Source organism: Thunnus albacares, chromosome 2, assembly GCF_914725855.1.
Source record: "Thunnus albacares chromosome 2, fThuAlb1.1, whole genome shotgun sequence".
NCBI classification, from domain to species: domain Eukaryota; kingdom Metazoa; phylum Chordata; class Actinopteri; order Scombriformes; family Scombridae; genus Thunnus; species Thunnus albacares.
This window is the reverse complement of record NC_058107.1, coordinates 31,937,481-31,954,333: the sequence shown is the minus strand read 5'-3', so window position 1 is coordinate 31,954,333 and position 16,853 is coordinate 31,937,481. Positions and strand designations below refer to the sequence as shown.

The 16,853-nt window shown below is 41.2% G+C and overlaps 1 protein-coding gene across 2 annotated transcripts in view; it reads left to right on the top strand.

Annotated features, from left to right (window-relative positions):
* Positions 1 to 16,825, top strand: part of kremen1 (kringle containing transmembrane protein 1) — a 60,784-nt gene extending 43,959 nt beyond the window's left edge. The window contains exons 4-9 of one of the 2 annotated variants that reach the window (XM_044330662.1): positions 6,034 to 6,158; positions 7,792 to 7,945; positions 8,275 to 8,607; positions 11,948 to 12,145; positions 12,736 to 12,820; positions 13,715 to 16,825. In XM_044330662.1, the coding sequence (XP_044186597.1) occupies positions 6,034 to 6,158; positions 7,792 to 7,945; positions 8,275 to 8,607; positions 11,948 to 12,145; positions 12,736 to 12,820; positions 13,715 to 13,874 (1,055 nt within the window). In that variant the 3' untranslated portion in view covers positions 13,875 to 16,825. Of the gene's footprint in view, positions 1 to 6,033; positions 6,159 to 7,791; positions 7,946 to 8,274; positions 8,608 to 11,947; positions 12,188 to 12,735; positions 12,821 to 13,714 lie in introns of both variants that reach the window. The other variant, XM_044330652.1, reaches the window with a different exon arrangement.
* Positions 16,826 to 16,853: the final 28 nt, after the last annotated feature.

Sequence of the window (16,853 nt, the reverse complement as noted above, 5' to 3'; positions counted from 1 at the left end):
GATGTTAACAAGGTGTTATCAGAGATTCTTATCAGAGATTTCCTCCTTTCAAGGCGCAATTTACTTTCATTTTATTCTTAAGTGATATCAAAACTAAATCTCTGAGATGTCAAATTCAATGTAGGAAAATAATACTTGAAAGAAATGTGTGTCTGAAAAACTTCTTCAAGGCTAATGGGGCATAAAAAGAAAAACATTTAAATGTTTATGCATTCAAAACACTGCCAGAAGACGGAGCATGTGATATTAGACAGAAATGTAAACAGTGAAAGAAGAAGGTGAGACATCGTAGCGGCATAACAGCACTTTGGGAATGATTGGTGTGATTTGTGCATAAAAATGAGGTGAAGAATATATAGTATATATACAGAATATACTGTATGTAGTGTGAAAAAAGAGGAGACAGCTGCTGTAGTTTGGCTGGTTTCCTTTTTACTTGATGTCACAACTTTGACAGAACGTCCCACCTGTTGCAAACATCTTCAGCTGTTACCTCATGTTGAGTCTCTCAGCTGCCTGAATGTTGTTTATAGGAGATTAATCAGCTTATATAAAAGACAAACAAATCAGCAAATAAAATGTTAAGTTGCAAATTTAAAGGACAAAGACATTCTGGAAAATGGGCATAAATTTCACCGTGACCACAATCATTAATTATAGAAAGCCCACGCCATCACCTACACAGTGACGCCACAGCGGTGATGTTATTTATGATCTGTGTGGGTGCTTTAAACTGACCTTTCATGCTCCCACATCCAGAATTCTTCAGGCAGTAAGTGAGAGGCCATTCAGTGTTTTTTTTTTTTCATCGTGAGAACAAGGAATATTTTTTTTTTTTACCTGCCCAAATAAATTCATGTTGGATATATATGCATCTGTTTCAAATGTATAGATTCAGGTGATGGTATAGGTGTCTATATTTAAAACATCAAGAACATATATTCTGTACATATTATTTCAGCTTTTTATTTAAAATGTTTGATATCAGGAGCCACCTGAGTTGTGGTCCTGGAACCAAACGATACTTTTTGTGATACCTTAGCTGGAGGAATATGTCAATGTTCCCTTTTGTCTTTTAACAGAAGAACTATCATCTGAAATTGGTGAAGTTATAATTGAAATCAGAAACTGTCTGATCAAAGAACAAGTAAAGAGGAGTTTGAACAATTCCATGCCAGCGGTAGGCGCCAAAAAAAGTATAGACGTTCGGCACCCAGACCTGATTTTGGTGCGTTATTTAATGTATTTTCCATGTTGCTGCAGGCTCTTTTTACATACATTTTTCAGTGTCATCTTGGCTTCTCTAGATTACACAGAGGACAGGTTGTGAAAATAGTTTTGTACTGAAATCCTCCAGTGTTTCAACAGTGATTATAAAGCAGAGACTTTTAAAGGTTGATTGTTCCTTAAGGCTTTATATTCTCTCTCTTTCTCTCTCTCTCTCTCTCTCTCTCTCTGTCTTACCTCATCTTTTAAGTGAACATATCTGGCACACTGTACTGGGTGGATGCAGGCAAGCAGAGTCTGGCTGTTAAGAGTAAAGCTATTTTAAAAAAAAAAAAAAAAGAGAGAGAGAGAGAGAGACACCCACAATCCCATTAAAAACAAAACCATTCTTTAGCTCTTTCTCCTTTTTTTTCCCTAGATATCTTCATCTTCTTTACACTCCAGATGTCATAGAAATTTATAACTTGATGACATGACCCCCTCCCACCCCCCCACCCCCCCACCCCATCCACCCACCGGCTCATCAACCTGCTCGCATGCGCTCCCTGCCAAGTTGCACTTGCCAAAGCCTGTCGTACATGTTTGATGTTTTGTTTGTTATATCCCTCTGTGTTGTTCCTTTCTCTTTCTCTCTGATGTGTTTTGGGTCGGCACTGTTGTTGTGTCTGCTGTGTGGAAAGAGGTGTCTCCTGTTCCTGGCTAGACAGACACCCGTGAACTTTGTTGTTTTGCCCGATGCCTCCTGTCTGCGTAGCACATTGTATTGCGGGAAGACTAACTAGCCGCTCCTTTCTGAGCTAAGGCAGCAGGCTTCCAGGTTGTGATGGGTATGGCTGCAGTCGAGCTTTGTTTAGCTCTCTGTCTTCTTTTTTTTTTTTTTCTTCACTTTTTTTAAACTTTGTGGGAGTCCCCCCCCCTCCCTCCCTCCCCTCCCTTCCCCCCCCTCCTGCTGTGATCTCCTGAGGTTTTCAGAGGTCTGGTCTGGGCTGACTGGAGCATTTATGCACCTTGTGTTTCCTCCGTTTCTCCCCTCTGGCTCGTTAAAGTCTGAATTCCACCGACAGCTTTGAAGTGTGTTGAATGTGTTTGTGTGTTTTTTTTTTTTTTCTTTTATTGTACGTGGAGACATTTGCACTTGTTGCGTCTGCAAAGCAGATGTTTTTAAAGGAACAATGCTTCGCTCAGGCGTTTTTCATGCAAGGACAATTTCACACAATTTATTTTTTGATAAACGCCGTGTTCGTACGGAAGGTGCAGTGCAGAGGCTGCGGCCCTCTCCGTCTCCGGTTCCATACAAACCTCCGAACCTCTGATGTGATACGATCCCACCACCTGCTGTTCTTCAGACAGCGCTTCGCAGCCCCTGGGACGAGAAAAGGACAAAGACAGATAAATTGACTGTAGTCTGCAATCTTCTTGTCAAAGCAAAGTGAAAAAAGAGCACTGCTGCCTTTAATCTGGCTGTTGAGCCCCGCAGTAGCATTTTCTCCTCCACTTTTTCAAAGGCTCCATTGATGTGGTACCTGCGTGCCTTGCTTGGAGGGAGGGTTGTTGGTTCCCAACCAGGTGTTTATCTCTCTTCTCTTCTCGGCTCTCCTCCTGCACACTTCACTAGGGTTAATCCAGTGTATAGCTAAGCGACGGATAAAAAAGAAAAATGCTGTTACAGCACTGTCCTGCCTCACCCTAGAAAATGTGAAGTATAGAGAATATTCTCATTACTGTCATGTTTGCAGTTTAACTTGTCATATAATCCAGCCCTTAATTCTGCAAATATGCATCATGGAGTCTTGCTAAATGATTCAAACACCCGTATTAATCCATTTATGAAGCGTTGTGGCTAAAAAAAAAAGGAATATTGCACACGGTTTGTTGCTGGTCTGAGGCAATCTCAGAGCGTTGTCTTGAAGTGTTGAATCATCTGTCAAACACGGTTTCAAAACAGAACCAAATCATGGCTGCAGCCAAAGGCTCGCTGGTCACTTTACAGTCAGCAAACGTGAGTGAAACGCAGGGAGCAGCCTTTTCCTCTCCCAGTCTGTTTCATTTCATTCCCCCCCCCCCCCCCCCCACCCCCCCCCCCCCCCCCCCCCACCCCCCCGTCTCCACTCCTTCACTTTTCCAGTCTGTGGTGGGCATTCTTGTGGACAATAATTTATGTAGAGTCTAAAACATGTCACACTTTTACCCCAAAAGCCTTTGTGCCTCATTCTTACATAAACAGAAAGAATCTGCGGCATCTGTTGTACATGTAGACGAGGTATCGTGCCAGCCGAAAAAGTTAACATTGGGAACAAGTGGCATGCCAAAGACAGCGCACGTGTGTGGTCTTTATCATGGGGAGGGGACAGGTTACTCCAGTTCACGAAGACAGTGAGTGATGCCCCTCTACAGCGATGTTATAAACATTAAAACTGAGTTGAGTGCTATGTTCCTATACCTCTTTTTTTCCTTATGCAGAATCTGAATATATTCCAAAATTGAATCATGACAGGCTTGTAAAAAATGGCTCTAGCGTTTTACTGCCAACGACTAGATGTTCACCGGTGGAACTAGCTGTCATGAGACAAGCAGGCAGCTTTCAACATGCAAGTGTTTGAGAAGAGAAGACACACACAACAACTGAAAAGCTCTGGTGTAATTCATTTTCTAGGACAGTGTTGGTATACAGAGTCAGGGGACAAAACCACCCCGCAGTCTCAGCTTGTTGTCAGACTTTGCAGCATCCACAAAGTAAGACTCACAAATAAGACATGCTGCTGTGTGATATCAAACTTATGATCAAATAAATGTCTTGCTATTTTTTTTTTATCAGTATGTGAGGAAACTGCATTGTTGAATTCTCTGCTGAATCGCATATGCATTTATATCGGTATCAAGCAAAATAACCCCCTGTGGTGGGCTTACTCCGGGAAATTCACCATAGTTTTTTACTGTATGTTCCAAATTCAGTAGCTGCAACACTGTTACTTTTCATGATTCTAATATACTGCCAGTACAAACTTAAAATATCAGACTTGACCTGTTTTTCCGCTGATTTAATTTCCAGTCGTTTTGAGTTTAAAAGACTGCAAGACTGCAGGAAGATCAATCACACTTTGAAATCTGTATTAAAGATGAGTTGTACCTCATTTAACTTGCAGTTAAAGACACTAGATGGAAATTGTACATGCTCGATTAAGAACAAGAATGTACTGTAATGTCACATGCTTTTGATTTTTGCATCCTTATGTTGTATCTGAAAGCAGCATTGACAACTATTTTGGGCACAGACTTTGCTCTTGTCTTTCCTGTCTTCTTCTAATGAGCTCTTTTGTACCCTTAGGTCAGATGACACCAATTCCAATTAGAGTGAAGAGCTTTGGGGGTTGATTTTTTTTTTTTTTTTATACTTGCAGTGAAAATTACTTTCAGATTGTGCATTTACTTCTGTGTGTCAAATTCGTTTAACCTCAGAACATGGAAATGAAACAGGAGTAAGCCCGTTTTAATCGCAATGAAAAACAAATCACAAGCGGGATGTAGACCGCTGGAAGCTTTGTTGGCACTTCCTGAGCTATTACATTGAATTTAAAGGCTTTGGAGGGTTTAATCACCGCGCTGGATTTTGAGAGATTGCATAGTATTTGATGAATACACAGTGGATTAGGGACGGCGGGCTGATTCATCTGACTCCAATGTGATCTAGAAAGGTGTCAACATCCATTTTCCACCTATCTGTCTGGTCTGGGATCCATCTGCGATTGTTGGCCTATTTGTGTCATACCTCCCCCTGGTCTCACCTAACAAGCATTTTCAATAGATGTTGATACGATGGATGGCAACACGCTGAAAACCAATAGGGTATAAAAAAAGTAAAATGAAAAGTGATGCAGAAGTTGTACAGTATGTAGCTGCTTCTTGCATCAACCAAAGTATGTCTCCGGTAGCAGTTCAAAACCAAAAACAGTTTATGTGTTAATATTTTATGGAAAACTGATCCTGTGTTTATTGGAGAACAAAGGTGTTGCCATCTGTCAAATACCAGCTAGGAATTCTTGGCACATCAAATATAGAAAACCCATTGTCTCACCACACGCACACACATGTGTAGAAGAGGCTACATCCCTAATCTGATGCAACTTGCTCTCATATCTGACAGGGTACATTTTCGAGATTCCAGCTTCCTCTCGTTATGACTCAAACATCTTTGTCCCCTCCATCGCCTCCTCATCCCCTATTATCTCTTTCCTCTTCTTCTTCTCTTCTCTTCAGAGGCCAAATTGTTGGCTGGCCTGTTGACAGTTCACACCAAAACACTGAAACAGAGGCTTTATTACTTCTGGAGTGTGTGTTACCATAGAAGTCCTGTGTCTGGGGTTTACAGAGCAAAGTCTGAACTTATAGGAAGATGTGGATGATGCGCTTCGTAGTGTTTAAGACACATTTTGAATGAAGGAATGAAGTCATGCACTGACCTTTTCATGACTTTCTGTAGAGATGTCAAGTTTCTCAATAAAATGAAAATACCACATCTGGTCACATCTACATCATGTTATTGCTCAGCAGCAAACTGACCTCACCCATGATGACACTGATAATCAAAATAATCAAAAAATGATATACTTCAAACTCCAACACCCATTTAGACTGAACCCTGCAGCGGATCCAGAGGGAAACCTGGATCTACGATCGAAATTACAAAAAACACTCTCACAGCTATGACATTTGTACATGAACCGCTAATAGTCAGCATGTGATACAGAGTGCATCGAAGTTATTGTGCGTAACTAATCGTTTTTTTCCTCTCCTCTCTTCTTCTTACAGTGCCTGGGAACTTGGGCTGCTTCAAAGACAGCGGCGATCCCCCCACCCTGTCCGGCACCAGTGAGACCTCCAACAAACTCACCATCCAGAACTGTATCAGCTTCTGCAGGAAGCAGAGATACAAAGTGAGATTTGAAACTAAAGCAGGATTGTATAAAAGAAAATCTATAACCCGAGAGCATGTTTTAAGTCAAATGAAAACTGGCAGCTTCTGTGGGAGAAAACATAAAAAAACAAGCTCCTGGCACTCATACTGGCAAGTTCAAATGTGGCCACTCACTGAATGAGAAAGCATTCAGTCAGTTGCCCCTGACATGTCTAAAGTTGACATGAGCTGTCTCTTGCAATAGTCAAGCTTTCATGTAAATCATCTGCATTTACGGGCAGTTTCCTGACAATTATCACCATGATGTCCAGTGCAGTCAGTACCCCCTTTATTCAGCCATCAAACTTCCTGTTTGAAACCAAGCAGCGGATGACAAATCATCACAGCAATCAAGGCTGACAGCTGGAAATGAACGGTTATTAGCCCAGTGGGCACCTCCTCTTCAATGCATTTTACTCATCTCTGAATCTGGCATGCCATTGTCCCAGCTATAAACAGTGCCAGGTGTTCATTTTCTGTCTCAGCAGATCCGGTTCAGCTCTGTCTGCATCGACAAATAGTGACAGCTTCCCCCTCCCCTCTCAATTCAGCAGATGTTACCAGATGTGGCGGCAGATTGGCATCGTCTGCCTACCCTTGGACTGTCACTGTCCTTAATGTGCATGTGAAACATCAGTGCTCGGAAGTACAGATCCCGTGTGACTTTTTGACAAAGAGCATGCCTGATGAGTTAGACAGCGATACATCACTTGTTTGCTCCGCCAGAAATATTCACGTTGGTGTTTTCAAACGTTACTTCATCAGATAGAATAATGCAACAAGGACGTAGCTTGATACATCTTGGCGAGAGCAGAGGCTCCATAAATTCCTATTCCATGAGAAAAGACGCAGAGTGGGAAATGATGCAGTACCTTCAGTTGTGTGAACTCATTTAGGGCCTGAAAATTGGACAATGGTGTCCTTTTGAATGAAGGACAATAGCTCTTTTGAGGACAAGCAGCCATTGGTGGCGAGGTCAAGATGTGTGATGGTTTTTGACGTTCCACATTCCTACTCCGACTCCGCTTTCAGGAACAGTTTACTAACAGTTTTGATTTTGAAGATAGATAGGTGCTATTTCTGTAAGGTTTATTCTGTACTCTCTTTGTACAGCTGTGTGTTTGAAAGGCACAAGGAGGCTTCTAATCAGACGAACTGAGAGGTTGTAGTTTTCCAGACTTGAATTACAGAATCTTGTAATCACGAGAGAAAAAGTAATTAGGGCACTTTAGTCTAAAGTCACTTTCAAAAAGACAAGGAGTTACATGAAGTGTTTACTAAGTGTTAACACAATGTCACATAAAGCTGATATGAGAAACTTAACTTATAAAAAGTACATGAATATGTTTTGTGTGTGCAGTTATTTTTATTTTCATGCAAATTTGTTGTGCAATCATATAATAATTGAATGGAAAAAATTTAAAATATTTTTAGAGTAGAGAGAAAAGCCAAAATCTTCATGTTTCCTCTACAAAGCATTCTCTGAGTCATCAGAATGACAGTCAATGTTTTCCTCACAGGCACCCATTGCAAATGGATTTGTAATGAGTAGCATTATGAGAAGCGTTACCCACAGTTTGTTTTGAATTCCTGACTCTTTTTGTGTTGTGCAGCTTGCCGGTATGGAATCAGGATATGCCTGTTTCTGCGGAAACGAAGTGGACCTGCGTGACCACGGAGAGTCACCTAGCATGGAGTGTAACCACGTTTGCTTCGGCGACCACACCCAGCCCTGCGGTGGAGACGGCTGGGTCATCATCTTTGACAGTGAGTATGAGAGTGTGTTGCTCTGTCTCCGACTTCATGATCTTTTCTGCTACTACACAACTTTGCAAATTGAGATTCTCTAGCTGAATTTTTCGAAAATTTGTAGTGCCTCTGTACCAAAATATAATGTACTCTCCTCTTCTCAAGGGTACTCATGACACCTGCTGTATGTCTTACTGATCAAGATTAATGTGATGGCACAAAAATGCTGAAATTGGCCCCTGTTTGGTCATTAGTTCAGAGACAAACAATCTGAATCTCAGTAGCTTCTAAACTTTGATAGCTTATACAGTATCTCTGACTATATCCTCCTCTTTTTTGTCCTCTAGCTCGAGTGGGGGCCTGCGGTGGAAACTACAGCTCTCCATCAGGAGTGATCTACTCCCCTGACTTCCCAGACAAATACTCGCCCGGCCGTGTTTGCTACTGGACTATCCAGGTGCCTGGATCCTTTGCCATCCTCTTCAACTTCACCTTCTTCGACATCTCTGACCAGACGGACATGGTGGAGCTATTGGACGGCTACACCAACCAGGTGGTTGCACGCTTCGACTGGCGCAGCCCACCACGGGAGCTGGTGAACATCACAGGCGACTTCGTCATACTCTACTTCTACTCAGACCGCACAAACCAGGCCCAAGGATTTGCTCTGCTTTACCAAGGTACTGCAGGATTTCACTGGCTTTTCTGACATTTCTTATGATAAGGGGTCCACCACAAGTGCTTTGAAAAAAGGTAGTTTGGTAAAAGCCTATGACAGTATCACTTCTAAGGTTTGAGTTTCAGCAAACTGCCTGAGCTACAGTATCCCTCACACCCACCAAGAGTCACATTTGCATGATCAGGTGCGTGCTGACTTGCTGGCTCCGTGATGGAGTTTTGTATGGCAGCCCTGGTTATTAGACTAATGTTAGCTCTTGTGAGGCAGTTGTCACGCCACTGGCAGGCCCTTTTCTCTTTTCATTTGCTAGTCAATGTCTCACAGCCCTGGGTGATACTGCATATTTAAATAATGTTTTGTTTTTCTAGGAACTCGCTCCTTTTATCAAGCCGCAGCAAGCTGCTTTGCTTCTTCGGAGTGTGTTCCTTGGTGAATTACATACAAAACACTGTGATACTATGCACCGTGCCTTCTGATAGCATGATTGCACTGCAGAGCACATATACGGCTGAGGAACTATAGCCCACGCAAAGTTGAAGACCTTACGGCAAAATATTTTATCTTTCCAGACTAATGTGGAAAATATAGATAGACTAATGTGGAAAAAGAAAAGCTGTCATCTTTTGTTTTCACACTTTGTTCTCCAACAATGAGTCTCTGCGTGAACAGTCTGAATGCACCAAAAATGATTTAATCGATTCATTTGTGGAGGTATGAGCAAAGCACACCCTGATATAATTCAGTGTAGGTGACATTCAAGCCCGCAAGTCGCTACACCAGCGAGGCAATCTGTCCCCGCTCCTCCCTTTCTGCCTCCATTTGTAATCTAGTGTCATTTTTCTCTCCCAGTGGCGTTACAGTAAAAACAATATCTGGAGGTCAGAATCCTCTGACCTTTGGACAGGCATGGTACTTTCTCCTCACGTCTTGGTTCTTGTTTGACGTGTGGCATCATGTAGCCAAGAAATTGAATCTCAGATATGTTAGGAGAAAAGGTCACCTCCTAAAGTAATAGAGTTTTCTGTTTTCTTAAAGAAAGATAGAGAGAGAAATATAGCGAATGAAGACAGAAACTAAAAGGCAAAGACAACAGTTAGGCTGAGTATCAACACTAAATACATCTAATATCTCCTTGGTGACACACTGAGTGGTAGAAATGGTAATTTCAGGGTAAACACTCTCAGATGATGATGGCAGAGGGTTTCAGCTGTGCCCGGGTTTTGAAGCAGGGTATTTTGTTTGCAAATGGGGAACATGTGGGAAGTTTTGGGAACATCACAGTCAGGTTGAGCTATTATGTGAAAAGAAAAAAAAAAAATCCCATGCTGCTTTTAACATCCAACCACCATTCATGGATGAGTGGAACAGGCCTGGATCAAATGGTATTAGGAAATAGTTAGGGAGTGTTTGATTTAAGCTAAGTGGGACACAAGATGGGTGGGGTTTACCATATCGGGACATTTTGGTAACCGGCTCGTCTGTTATGTAATCTGAAGGATCTGAAACTTAGAATTATGATTATATTAATTATATCTTTTAAATTTCTGTTTCTTATTGCTTTAAGAATAATTTAAAGAGACGTGAGTTTAAACATGTCTTTGAGACAAATTAGAAAAGCATGATATCTCATCATTTCAGGTTGCTTTTAGATTTCGGACATGTTTTTCTTCGCCAACGCCTAGAACAAATATAAGTAAGAAAAATAAAGAAAGAGTCAAGTGAGACATGAAAATCAGCATGAGACACATCCAAAGTTTTTTTTTTCTCACGAGCAGAAGTAAAAGAAAGTTCTGAAAATCACACAGTGATTTTAAATAAATCACATCTATGTTTAGGAGAAGTAAATGAAAGGCAGAGGAGATGTTATTTAGGATATTGCTTTCCTCTAGGAACACACAAATGAGTTGAAATAGTCCACGCTCTCTGGCACTGTTGTTTTATGAAGCAAACTCTGCCCATCTGGTGCTCTGAGCAGGTTAAAACAAACAGAATTTATTGCAAACACTTTTTGAATCATGTCTGGAGCGCACAGAAAAGCTCTCAACACCACATGTTTACAGCATGCCTGAGTGTTTTTGCAAAGTCGGTCTGTTTCTTAAGAAATGGAGTTAGTATTAAATATTCACTTGTGACTCTGCTGTGTATACTTTCAACAACATAATCAACATGATGTATCCTTTTACTGCGTGCTTGCACCAACAGCCCACTTTACCCACAGGCATAATTAAATGGGTGTTAAGTGATCAATGTCCTCAACTTGTAGAAATTACAACAACATGGCAGACTTTCTTCTTCTATTTCCCCACTTTGAGAGCCATGAAAGCCTGTAATACATAGAAATAGTCACATCTTCACCACATAAAGATGAGTAGCATGTAGTGATCAGGTGATATCACACATTGCAGAGAACTGTAATGGTATTCCACTTGAGGCTGAGAGAAGTGCCTGAAAGAAAGTAATATTAACAATTATAATATAATAAGACTATTTTTCAGAGATGGAAAGACTAACTCTGAGAAATGATTTATAGATTGCAAGATGGACAAAATGAATAATAGATTTGTTTGAATAATGGAAATGGCAGCTGGTTTTGCTTCTCCAGCCTTCTCTAAACTTGTTTCCACCCTTTTCTTTTTGTTTTTACTGTTCATGTCAATCACATTCAAATTATATACATTATATACATAATGTAGATGGTGCCAAGCAGTGTTGTTGCTTATTTTGTTGTTATTGACAAATATAAAAGTATTGCAAAGAATAGTTTTCCAGTATCAGTAAATACGTATATCACAATTAAAATTACATGAATCAAATTTTACTTGAATCATTCATTTAAACAACAGGATTTTGTAAAACTATGACACACTATGCTCTTATCAGATAATTGGATAATCAGAAGATTATTATCTCGTCCCACAGTAATCCAAAAACCGTAATACTTTCATAATGATGTTGTTCTTATAAATGTCAATCTTTTGAGCTTGAGAACAAGGTTACTGTTGAAGATGAAATGTTGGTAGTTCATGCGTACTATCATTCTCCATTGCTGAACAGTTTGCCAGTAATACTGCATGTGTGCATGTGTGTATAGGTGTGTGTGTGTGTGTGCATCTGGGTGTTCGAGGGGATTTCTGGAAATGCCAGAAAGTCGAAACAAATGTCAGCACCTGGCAAAGTAATCCTTGGGTCACTAGCATTGATCAGCACATGGGTCACATTGTGCTTTGGGGCAGTAAAAAAACCTTTAACTGATCTGAGGTAATGTCTACACCTTGATAGCGTCAGTAACAACATCCAACCGTCTATAAATCTGTCTAAATCACTTTGTCTTGTTTCCGCAGCGCTGAGAAGCCAAGACACCAAAACAATGGATGCTGAAGGAGAGGACGAGGATGAAGGAGAGGACATCTCCAGCACGGTGGGGCCCCAGCTGGCCGGCAGCGTCACAGAGAGATCCAACAGCACCTCTAATGGACGTTCCTCCCAGATCCTCTACGTGATCACGTCCAGCCCCGGTAAACCGGAGCACAACATGCCAGGTCAGTGGGCTGGACGCGGCGAGACCACCGGCCACAGCGCTAGTATGTTAACACCCATGATACACTGCACTTTCTGTATCTCTCTCTACCTCTGCGGGGATGTTGTGGGAGTTTTCTTGGCTCCGATTTAGCATGACCTGAAAGCCCACAGTAACTTCTTATAATCATACATAGGACTAATGATACATTATGCTCATGTTTTTTTCCTGTCAGTGACTTATAGGCTAAATTAAGTTAGTTCAGGTCTCCCTGCTGATCACAATCAGAGCACTTCTTCGCCTGAGCTACGCAGAGTGGACTAACGTGTTTTGAGCTCTTCTACTTTGGTTAAACACTATCCTCTCCAAGCTCTGAGTGTTCTGTCTCAAAGGGCTAACTGATGTATTTCTCAGCCAGAGAAGAACAGATGTGCATTGATAATGCATCACCATTTCTTGACAATTTGCTGGCTGAACACTGGTAACAGGTGTGCTAGCGGTGCTTGAATATTTCTTTGCTTGCTAATCCTTTCAGTCTGCTTCAGTTTGTTTTCATTACCGTGTTACTGTATCTGATGTCTTATAACTGTGTTGCTCCCTCCCTCTCTGTAGTGTGGACCATCTACGCTCTGGCTGGTCTGCTCATACTGACTGTCATAGCCATGGTGGCAAAGCTGCTGTTGCACATCACAGTCAAGTAAGTATGAGGACGATTGAGGTGTGCATGATCAACCAAGCATCAACTGTCAATGCATTTATATCCCGGATTACGGTTCATTCATGTCATATTGGAAAAGGGTGAAAAGACAGGATGACATTCACACATTTAAAGCTCGAATTTTTATGTTATTGTGACATGTCTGATGGTATACTGTAGAAAAATGAGACAATCTTGGTGAAACTTAGTGCAGTCTATGTGTTGCTTTCAGCTCATGAATGATTGCCATGAATTCCTTTATAGTACCACTAGAAGTCTCCAAAGCCTGAACTTTTTAAATCCTACACATACAGTCGGGGAAAGTTTGAAATTTTCTGTGTTAATTAGCTTCCACTGACAGAAAATGTTTAAATAGATACAAGAAAGTTTTAAGTTGGACCAAAGCCAAGTGTTTGGTGCACAGCAAGCCTTGTCTTTATTTTTAACTCCTAAACATACTATAGGGGCTTTAACTTTTTGCCAAACAGCACAGCATTAAATCATCTTTTTTTTATCATGGAAGTAAAACCTTCTAAAAAACAAAGCTCAACCTATGCTGCCAACTAAGTTAAGGTTGAGAATTTTAGATAAATGACACAAAATATTCCTACCATCGATAACTGTGCTATAAATGTCAAATTAAGTAGTAGATAATTGAACCTACAAAAATATCCTGTGTGACTGCCACTAGAATTTGTGTTTTAAGTAAACCCATCATTGTTTTAATGTATTGAATCTTTTTCCATTATTCTCTTTCACTCTCTTGACTCTATCTTTCCTCATCTCTGTTTCCTACCTCATCTCCTATTTCCTCTCTCTAATTGTTCTCTGTTGTCACTGTTGTCTGTTTTCTCCTTCTCCTCCTTTTAATTTTTTTTCCCCTTTGCCTCTCAGGTCGCCCAACATCCCAACAGTCAGTGGTTCAGACAGCTGCAGCCAGAGTACGGCCTCCTCTGAGCCCTGGATCATCCTGTACCGGCCCTCCACTATCTCCCTCTTCAAGAAGAAGCTAAAGAACCACCACGGCGACCTCAGCCCCCTGGTGGGCAACTAGCGCCACTGCTGCGCTGCTACCGTTAACCAAACGCCACCACCACCCACAACTTCTCTGTACAAGGGCCGTCAGATGCCAAGCCCTCAGACAATGAAACTCTATGAGGCGCTAAGCTAACAAGCCAACAACTGAGCGGCTAATGACAACTGACTGAGTGACTGCTACTAAATGGCCCGTACGTGGGCCGAAAGTGGCTGGGCCCTCCCATCCTGCTCAGCACCAAAGACAAGGAGGACAGACAGGGCTGTCAGTGACCACAGAGTGGGAGAGGAGAGCGAAAGAACGGAGTAAGATCTGCAGCTCTGACAAAGACACAAGGACGCTTTTAACATGCAGGGGAAGCTTCGCTGGCTCAGTGAGATTCCATTTCCATCACACACGGACGTCCATAACAATCAACATACTGTACCTCCCGAAAACCCTCCAGACTGCAGGCTCACCAGTGAAAACACAACACAGCCAGGCAAAGAATAACGGCTAACTTCACTGTCTGTGTTCAGTTTAGGAAACAGGGAGCTTTACCTCTTCCTGGTGCTTTAGAGTCACAGTGGCAACCAAATCATCAGTATCAAAGAGAGGATGAAGAAACGGAGTCTTTGATACACATACACATATGCTGTAACACTTAACAGCTTAACAGTTTTATATAACTCTTCTAACTGCCTCATAGGGATGATGAACACTTGCAGCCAAAAACCAGAATCCTCCCATCCAAAGAGTTGTGTATTTATTTGTGTCTTGATTCTGTAAGCAAAGTGCTAATGTTTCTTTTTGATGTGTTTCACGTGACAAGCAGCTTTCTGAAAGGAGAGGGGAAACAGGACATGGAGACGTCACACCGAAGGTAGATATCACAGCACTTTGGGGATGAATCACTTGCTGTAAAATGAAAAGATCAGAGAGAAAGAGAACACGCTCGCCCACTCGTTCACTCAGCGCTCTTGCAGATTTGGGTGGGGAGAAGAAGTAGCGTCGTTCGCTGGGGGGGTTGGGTGGCGCAGTTTGCAGACAAACTGCCATTTAGGGAGGCTTGGGAAGATCTGAGGGCTTTTTCTGCTCGGTTGTGGGTGGGAGTCTTTCCGGTTTGATGGTGTTCAAGTGCCTTAAGGATCTCCTCTTCCCTTGTCTCAGATTCCTCACATCTGTTTCTTTTACAAAGTGGACTAGGGTCCCACAAGAGTCTGCACTTCTTTAAAATCAGCTGTAAACTCTGTATGTTCAGAGTTTCATTCCAAAATAAGATAACCACCAAAATGTAAAGGAAAAAAATTATGCCACATCTTGTACAGTGGTTGAAAGCATTGAATCAAGAATACATCATAGTCTTTTTAAGCAGAACACACTCAACTAAACACCTCTCCAGACTGGATCTTTGGCATTTTTGTTATATGATGGACATTAGATGATTTATTTTTTTCTAAGAAGAACACATAGTTATTTGGAATAGAAATCTTCATGTACTAACGGACAAGGCTTTAAAAGACAATTTTGTTTTCTAATTTCTGCGTTTGCTCTTATAGTCTTAGTCTTGGACATTTACTGAACATATTGTTCACATTAAGTTGTCTTTTGATTACAGGGGGGGGATGAATATTGTTGTATATTATGTAATTCAGTGTGGTAATGATGATATGATGATATTTATGTCCGCTCTTTCATTTTGTGTCTCGGCAAAGCATTTGAGAGACCCGTCAAAGTGCTTTTTGTATTTACTCATCAACTGCAACTTTGTGGAATGCAGCTTTTTTTTTTTTCTTCTCTTCTTTAGACAGCAGTAAATTGCCTAAATTCACAAGACGCTGCAGACACCGAAGCTTTTACTTGTCGCCTTGATTTCAGGCCAAAAGGTTGAGCGCAAACAATATACCCAGACAGAAATGTAACCAAAAGCACTCAATGGTACTATGCACAAGCTGACAGCAGGTTTGCAGCTGTGAGGGTTTTCTGTGCCATTTAAACTACTTGTGAAAGGTCAAAGTCTACTGGTGCAACATTGGCATAGTAATTGGCCTTTCCTGTCGTGGGACTGGATGTTAGAGGGTCAAAAATCTTCCAATGACTGTCAGAATAAATAAAGAAGAGACCCGAAACGTCAATGCACTTAAATTTGCTTCTAGTTCCACGTGAAACGGTACTTGTTTTTACTTTTTAAGTTCAGTCTCAGTGAAAAGAAAAAATGCACTTAGAAGATGTGCAACAACCTGAGCACTTGAGACAAAAGGTTATATTTTACACATAATGCAGCATCACAGTGACATTCAAAAGAGAGGATTTATAGCTTTCAAGAATCAGACAGACTTTTAGGCCCATAAAAAGACGAATAACCTTTCTTCCCCAATCAGAAGTTTGTAAAAAAATGTGACTCTGTCCTATATTCTGCCTGTCTGCTCAACTGTAACTCATGTTAATTATTGCAAGGCAAGAGCACATGCCCCTGGGTCTGTGATGTTCAGAGCAGACCATGCGTAGAGAGAGAGAAAAAAAAGGAGCGTGGATGTGGGAGCGATGGGAAATTAATGTGCGTTCAAATCAAACACAAGCTAACGAAATCTGACAGTTAAAATCTAACATGGGCATATTTGTTTGGATAGCCTGGTGAATTATGCAAACTCCCATTTTCTGTCCCGTCCTCCAGTCAATCGGAAAATTCCACGCTATCTTCTGAGCGGTGGAAACCGTCTTTTCCAAAACTGTAGTTAATGTGAATGTCCTGTAGTGTTCGTTGATGTGAAAACACCAGAAGCCCTGTGGAAAATGATCTCGAGGGGCCAAAACATTGTTTTCATGAAATTGTACATAGCAAAATAGTGAAAATTTTAATTTATACAGTAAATTATTGTTATTTTGTATGTGAATGGGATATAATCTATCTTTTGTATAAGTGAAGTACCTTTGTAGTTTTATTTAATGTGTCCTGGTTCCAAAATAAACACTGTATGCATGTTTCTTAATACTTTGTCATGATGATTCTTCTGTTGT